General features: G+C 47.4%; 2 protein-coding genes across 2 annotated transcripts; both read right to left on the minus strand.

Moving 5' to 3' along the window:
* Window positions 1–2,412: 2,412 nt before the first annotated feature.
* On the minus strand, window positions 2,413–3,110 carry LOC108759191 (uncharacterized). The gene is made up of 2 exons (XM_018504511.1): window positions 2,790–3,110; window positions 2,413–2,736 (listed from the first exon to the last, which is right to left on the minus strand). The coding sequence occupies exons 1-2, from the start codon at window positions 3,108–3,110 to the stop codon at window positions 2,413–2,415; spliced, it is 645 nt and encodes a 214-aa protein (XP_018360013.1).
* Window positions 3,111–3,700: 590 nt separating this feature from the next.
* LOC108759192 (uncharacterized) lies at window positions 3,701–4,786 on the minus strand. Its single transcript, XM_018504512.1, has one exon. It carries the CDS (start codon window positions 4,784–4,786, stop codon window positions 3,701–3,703), a length of 1,086 nt encoding a protein of 361 aa, XP_018360014.1.
* Between the last annotated feature and the right edge of the window lie 1,690 nt (window positions 4,787–6,476).

The following is a 6,476-nucleotide window of genomic DNA, read 5'->3' on the forward strand; positions in this document are numbered from 1 at the left end:
GAGAAGCCCTCCTCCCCGCGGGATCGAAGTCCGAGTTTTCGGAACTCTGATTGGCCCGCTACCCGGTGCGATCGTCCCTCCTAGCTCTGCAGGGTAACCGTCCCTGTGTGGTCCTTACTCTCATTTCTTTCGCATACTAATTTTTTCCCTACTCTAATCTACTCTAACTGAGCTATTTATCCCACACCAGGGACACCTCTTACCCTACGATCCTAGTCTATGTGTAATCCTAAACTACACTTTCCTACCTATTACTACTAAATTCCTATATTTCTATGTCGGCAGATTGATCCTTTCACTCGCCCTCTCCGCATCTTCTTTCTGAGACATTACCTTCTCGCAGAATTTTAAGAACGCTATTCTTCCTTCTTCTCTCCTCATGGCTCTAACAATAGCTTTTAGGGAGAGATCTACTCCTACTATACCGCGTAGCTCCCTTCGCTCATTCTCCCATGCTGGGCAGTATCCCAGCGTATGTCTCGCTGAATCATTCAGCGAGTCACAATGCCAGCATTTGCAGGTGGTCTCCCTTCCGATCCGACACAGGTACCTCCCGAAGCAGCCATGCCCCGTTAGGACCTGCGTCGCCCAGAAGGAGAGACCCACCCTAGCGTCCAGCCATTCCTGTAGCTGGTCTCCCAGCGCTCCTAAGATCGTGTCGCCTTCCTGTGTCATTCCCTTTATCCATTTACTCCATTCCCTGGTCAACTTTCTTCTTGACGGTTCGTTAATGATGTCCACGTCAGTCTTCTGTATGGGAGTGTTATTTCGTTTTAAATTTGCCACTCTTTCGTACACTTCCTCTTATCTAATTGCCTCCAGTTCCATAGGCGGTATTCTTGCTAAGGCCGCATTTACCGCGTGTGACGTAGTCTTATAGGCTCTTATAAGGCGCCCTGTCATCCTACGCTGTGAGGCTCTCAGTATTTCAATGGCCTTTCTGTTACTTCTTATTTGGTAAGTCCATATAGGGGCTCCGTATAGGGCTATAGAGGTCACCACGTTGGTGTACAGCCTTCTCGCCTTCTCGTTTGGGCCTCCCAAATTAGGGAGGATCCTGCTCAGGCTCAATGCAGAGCCCTCCAACTTTGGCGCCAGATCCGCAAAGTGGGCCGTGAAAGACCACCTACTGTCCAACATTAAGCCCAGATACTTCATTTTTTGTCCGACTGGGATATCTAATCCCGTAATGTTGATGGAAGTGTGAGCGGACCTTCCTTTTTTATGGAAACCCACGATCTCGGTTTTTTGGGGAGATACCTCCAACCACATATCTTGGATCCTCTGAATCACGACGCTCACCACCATATTTGCTACCAGTGTTGCCTCTTCCCAGTCATCACCTGCTGCCAATATCAATGTATCGTCGGCATAACAGATTATATTGCTCTCGGCTACAAAGTCTTCCTTCCTCATTACCTCGTTAAAGCCAATATTCCAGAGCAGTGGACCTAAGATTGACCCTTGAGGAACCCCTCTTCTAACCGCTTTGTCTCCCGGTATACCATCTTCTTTGGGAAATGATAATTTCCTCCCGCTTAGGTAATCCCGTATGATCCTCCTGAGATAAAGAGGTACTCTGTGTTTATTGAGTGCCCTTCCGATAACCTCCTAAGGCATGGAATTGAAGGTATTTTTGATATCCAGTGAAACACCTATCACTACTTTCTCTGCCTCGAATGCCTCTTCCATGAACATTCTCGCCGTTGAGATCGCGTCTATCATAGACCTTCCTCTTCGAAATCCAAATTGTGAGTTGTTTAAATTTGGTCCTCTACTATCTAGATGCGCTATAACTCTTTCTACGATGATTCTTTCCAGCATCTTGGCTTCGTCGTCCAGTAAACATATTGGACGATAGCCCGCGGGTTGGTCATCTGGCTTATTATGCTTTCTCAATAGCACCAGTTTAGCGTTTTTCCATTTACTCGGGAAGATTCCCGACTTTAGGCACATTGTATATATTGCCTTTAATTCCTTCGCCATCTCATGGGCAGCAATCGCCCATGCCCTGGAAGGGATACTGCTTGGGCCCGGTGCCGCGTCCTTTGCCACCATCCGTCTAACGGCCGCCTTCAATTCCTCTTGTGAGACTTGTAAGTCTTCCTTCCAAGCAGATTCTCCATTTGTTGGCAATCCTGGTTCTATCCAGCCATCTGGCCCCACATCCGGAAAAAGTCCCATGAGCACACGATTTAAGGTGTTTTTATCTAGTGATTCCGTGTATGGGGGCGACCATCTCTTCAGTTTGTTCATAACTGTTTTGTATGGTCGTCCCCACGGATCCTCGTTTAATGAGAGCATAAATTCGTCCCAAGACTTCGCTTTGGCCCTTCGTATAGCTTTCCCAAAAGCGTCCCTGGCTTGCCTGAACTCCTCAAGCCTCATGTGAAGTTCCTCCTCGTCTTCGACTCATCGTCTTCTCATTCTTCTCATCCTTCTTCGGGCTGCTGTTAGCTCGTCTCTTAATTGATCAAGTTCTTCTGTCCACCAGGGCATTGCCTTGCTGGGTCTTGGCTCGCTCTTGGGCATGGCCATATTACATGCCGCTATCATTGTACCCTGTAACCTCTCAACCGAATCCTCAATTTCCACCTCTCTTGCATTATCTGCTATTTCATGGTTAGGCCAGCAGCTAGCAATCAACGCTGCCGAAAGCATATCTCTATCCATTTTTCTTACTGCCCATCTCTTTGGTGGCGGGTTTCTTTTTTCATCCGTTGCATGCGCGTGCATCTAATATCTATTTCGATATATTTATGATCGGATTTGCTTTCCCGGCTTGATACCTTCCATGAAGTTACTCTCCTAGCTGCAGCCGGGTTAGCGAATGAGAGGTCCACAATTGACTCTCCGTACGTCTTTATGCAAGTACTCTCCCTTCCTCGATTCAGACAACACATGCCTAGGCGGCTTGCCCATTTCACAACCATCTTACCGCGCAGATCTGTGACCTTGGATTTCCACAGGACAGCCTTCGCGTTAAAATCCCCCATTACACAGATGGGTCGGTCCCTCAATTGTTGGATGGTTCCTTCCAATTCTTCTAGTGCCTCTTCGTATAGTCCTGCGTCTAGTCTTGGGGATAAGTTGGTTCCCATAACCACCATATCGCCTCATCGTACAGAGGTAAAATACTGTCCGCTTCTGAAAGGCGTGCATGGTATTGCGTTGCTTGTACGCCTCCATGTTATCGCCACGGTTCTATTGGCGTTTCCTACCCAGTGAGGGTGATTCTTAGGAATCATATACGGCTCTGAAACCACCGCCATGGCGAAATCGCCCTCCGTCATTGTTTGAAGAAGGATATCGTAGCTATTCCTGGCATGGTTTATGTTTGGTGAATGTTTGCCTGTATGATTCTATTGTTCATTACTTTTATTATTGGTTTGGCGGATTCCTCCTTCTCCGCTACCTAGACCGTCCCTCGTGGCTTGTTGTCTTGTGACCCATTCTTGTCCTTCTTTCGACCATTCCATGGGGCTTAAACGTGGTTGCTCGTCTGTGTGTAATTCCACCGGCAATTCCTCCGTTTCTATTTCTTCTGTAGTTACTTGGCTCTCAGGTATATTTTCTTCCCTGACCCTACACTCTGCCAAGCGTCTTACCACGCTAGCTTCCCTCCCCCTCCTTTTTAATTCATCAACGGGGATTTGGGAGTGCGTTTCCACTTCCATCTGTATATTGTCCCTTCTTTCGTTTATCTTTCTTGACTGGGATTGTTTACAACAAGTCCCTTTTCCGTTTTATCCTTCCTGCGTAGTTTGGGAGGGTTGCACGCCGCTCCGCTCATCCTGTGGTCTGCCCTGATGTTTCTTGAAGCGCATATTGGGCAGTGCATCTGCTCTACGCAACCCCTCGCTATGTGACCGTATTTCCCGCATCTATAGCACACCGCGCTACGATCATTCTCGCTCTTGCACTGTTGTCTCACGTGCCCTGGTTCCAGACACCGATAGCATTGAGTTGTGCGTTCTGGAAGTAACTCTACCCGGGCCATCGTCCATCCAATACGGATTTTTTTCGTTTTTGTTATGCTTTTTGCCGTTGCTAATGGGCATCTGAGCCATAATGTTCCTAACCCGTTGAAAGCCTTAGTTATTTCCCCCATTTTGAATACTTCCTCCGTGCAGTTTCCCAGAAGAGTCAATGTTAGAAGGATGTCCTCCTTAGTCGTTGACTCCTCCAGGTCTCTAATTCTTATGTCGGCTGTTTTTTCCGGTCTTGTAATGAGCACATCCTGCTGGTCCGCCAGTGCCGCTTTAAGTTTTTCTGCCAACTTATTAGCCTTATTTCTACCTTCTATTCCCGGGATCTCTAGCAATAAGGCTCCTGTTCTTGATTTTCTCGGCCGTATTTCGAGAATACCTAGCGCTTCCACATCAACCTTTTCTTTTGCCGTTTTCATAACATTAGCGTAACTTGTATCTCCTCTACAACTGATTTGTACAGCCGCAGTTCTAGGAGTCCTTCTATTATCTATAATTTTCTTACTCTCCTTCCTCAGTGTACCAATATTTCCTGTACTTTTTCCTGTTATTGAAGCAGGTGTTCCGTCCTTACTAGATATTGTTTTTCTTGTCTTTCTCCCCACCACTTTGCTCCATGGTATCTCCCGATTATTTCCGCTTTCCGACGCTTTTTCTTCCGTCTCAGTTGTTCTTATAGAACTTGGGGTTATCAACTCCCTTGTATGAGCACTTTTCTTCCTATCCTCAGGAACCGGCCTCTTTCCTGCTTCCCCGTGAAGGCTTTTCGTTTCCTTCGCATCTTTGATGATAAACATCTCTTTTACTACTGGCTTTTTCTAGAGCTTGGCAACTTCCTCCGTAACTATCTCTTTGATCATTTTCGCCAAAGATTTTGGTGACGTGTCGCTAATATTTTTAACGTACTCCTTACTATGTTTGAATCCTTTAGCCTCAGACTCTATAATTGAATCCGTCTCCTTTGCCTCCGCCATGTACCTCTTATGTGCCGAGTAGATGGCTTCTTGTGATTTACTATCATCGGTGATGAGTTTACTCTTCCCTCCTATTGCTGGTCGTCTAACTTCTGGCCAGGTTTCCGGCCTATCCAATACCGTTATTTCTCCCCTTTCATCGTCTACCTCCATATACTCAGATTCCGAAGACGCAATATTTTCCCTGGCCCTGAATTTTGCCGACGGGATACGCTTCGGACTTTTTTTCGTAACTAACTCTTTCGACGGTCCCTGTTTGAGGCTCGGTGTTTTGTCCTTCTTGCTTGTTTTTTCTTTTTTCAAGGATTGCAACTCTTTTCTATAAGCCTCAGCCTCCCCCGCTGCCTGGAGCGCTTTTCTCCTTTCATTCTCCACCTCGTCTTCTAGCCTAATTCTTAGAGTCGCTATCTCTCTCTTAAGAGCTTTAATCTCTCCCGATCTCGCCTCTTCTATGGAGAGAGAAACCCTGTCCTTGAATACCTGCACGATTCCTATCGAAGCCGCCGCCGCTAGCTTCAGGCTCTTCTGGTATGTCCCTTTGAGATTGCTTGAAGTTCTTGCAATCCTTAGAACCTCCGTGAGGTTATCATGAGCTTTATCCGCAAGTTCCTCGTTTGTGAGCTCTGACATTTGCTCTTTGATTCCTTCCACATTTAACTTCGCCTTCTTAAATAACTCATTATCGCTATATTCCCATATAATTTTTTCTCTATCCAATTGCAGGGACTCCTCTTTAGCTTTATTGTACTTCATAATTGCGTCCCTCCTTCCTATATAATCTCCTGTTGTACGTCCTTTACTGCTGTCTGAGACCGATCCCGACCTTTCCCTTTTCCTGTGCACTGCCGGGGTTTGAGATTCTATACTCAGTACATTAACCTTTTCCAGCGTTGATGCGTCAGAGTCTTCTTCAATTTTTATTTTACTGCCTCTCCCTTTATGTAGTCTAGTGTCCAACTCACTATCGGAAGAACTGATTCCAACAGTCTCCGTCTCCATTGCAGATGAGTCAGCACCTGCACTATCCTTTGTTGATGTCCTTGTAATCCGCTGTCCCGGTCTTCTGAAAAACGATTTTTTCGTCTCCGTTTTGACTCTATCTCTAGTCCGGGATGTTCCTGCCGTAGCGGCAGCTTGCGGCACTGCATCTACCCTATCCGGATTTGTCCCTATCCCTTCTATCTCCATCGATTGTGATTGTGTGTTTGAAATATTTGGCTCCATAATCTTTTCTATCCCACTCCCCACGCCGGCTGCGTCGTCCAGGATGTACCCTCCCTGCCTCTCGGCAGAACCCCGAGTTCCCCCGGGGGGACGACATATGCCGCTGTCCTGCGGAATTTGCATCGCAGGAGCTGAGCTCCAGCCCCCTACTCACCTTCGGCTGTAGTGCTAGGCCTAGGGCTTTCAGGGGTCCCCTGGCTCCGACTCCAGGGGCACCGGCGTGGGTGACGCCACTCGGGGGGGCCCCATGGACGGTTTGGGTAACGGAGGCGACGCCCCCTCCGCACCC

The sequence above is a fragment of the Trachymyrmex cornetzi genome, unplaced genomic scaffold, assembly GCF_001594075.2.
Source record: "Trachymyrmex cornetzi isolate Tcor2-1 unplaced genomic scaffold, Tcor1.1 scaffold1731, whole genome shotgun sequence".
In the NCBI taxonomy this organism is placed as follows: Eukaryota; Metazoa; Arthropoda; class Insecta; order Hymenoptera; family Formicidae; genus Trachymyrmex; species Trachymyrmex cornetzi.

Bases quoted from the DNA above. Each gene is read 5' to 3' on its own strand.
- LOC108759191 (XM_018504511.1), bottom strand. From the start codon at position 3,110: ATGGTGGTTATGGGAACCAACTTATCCCCAAGACTAGACGCAGGACTA. The intron at 2,737-2,789 runs GTATCAAGCCGG...AATAGATATTAG, and splicing joins GGAGAGTAACTTCATGGAAG to ATGCACGCGCATGCAACGGA.
- LOC108759192 (XM_018504512.1), bottom strand. From the start codon at position 4,786: ATGTTTATCATCAAAGATGCGAAGGAAACGAAAAGCCTTCACGGGGAA.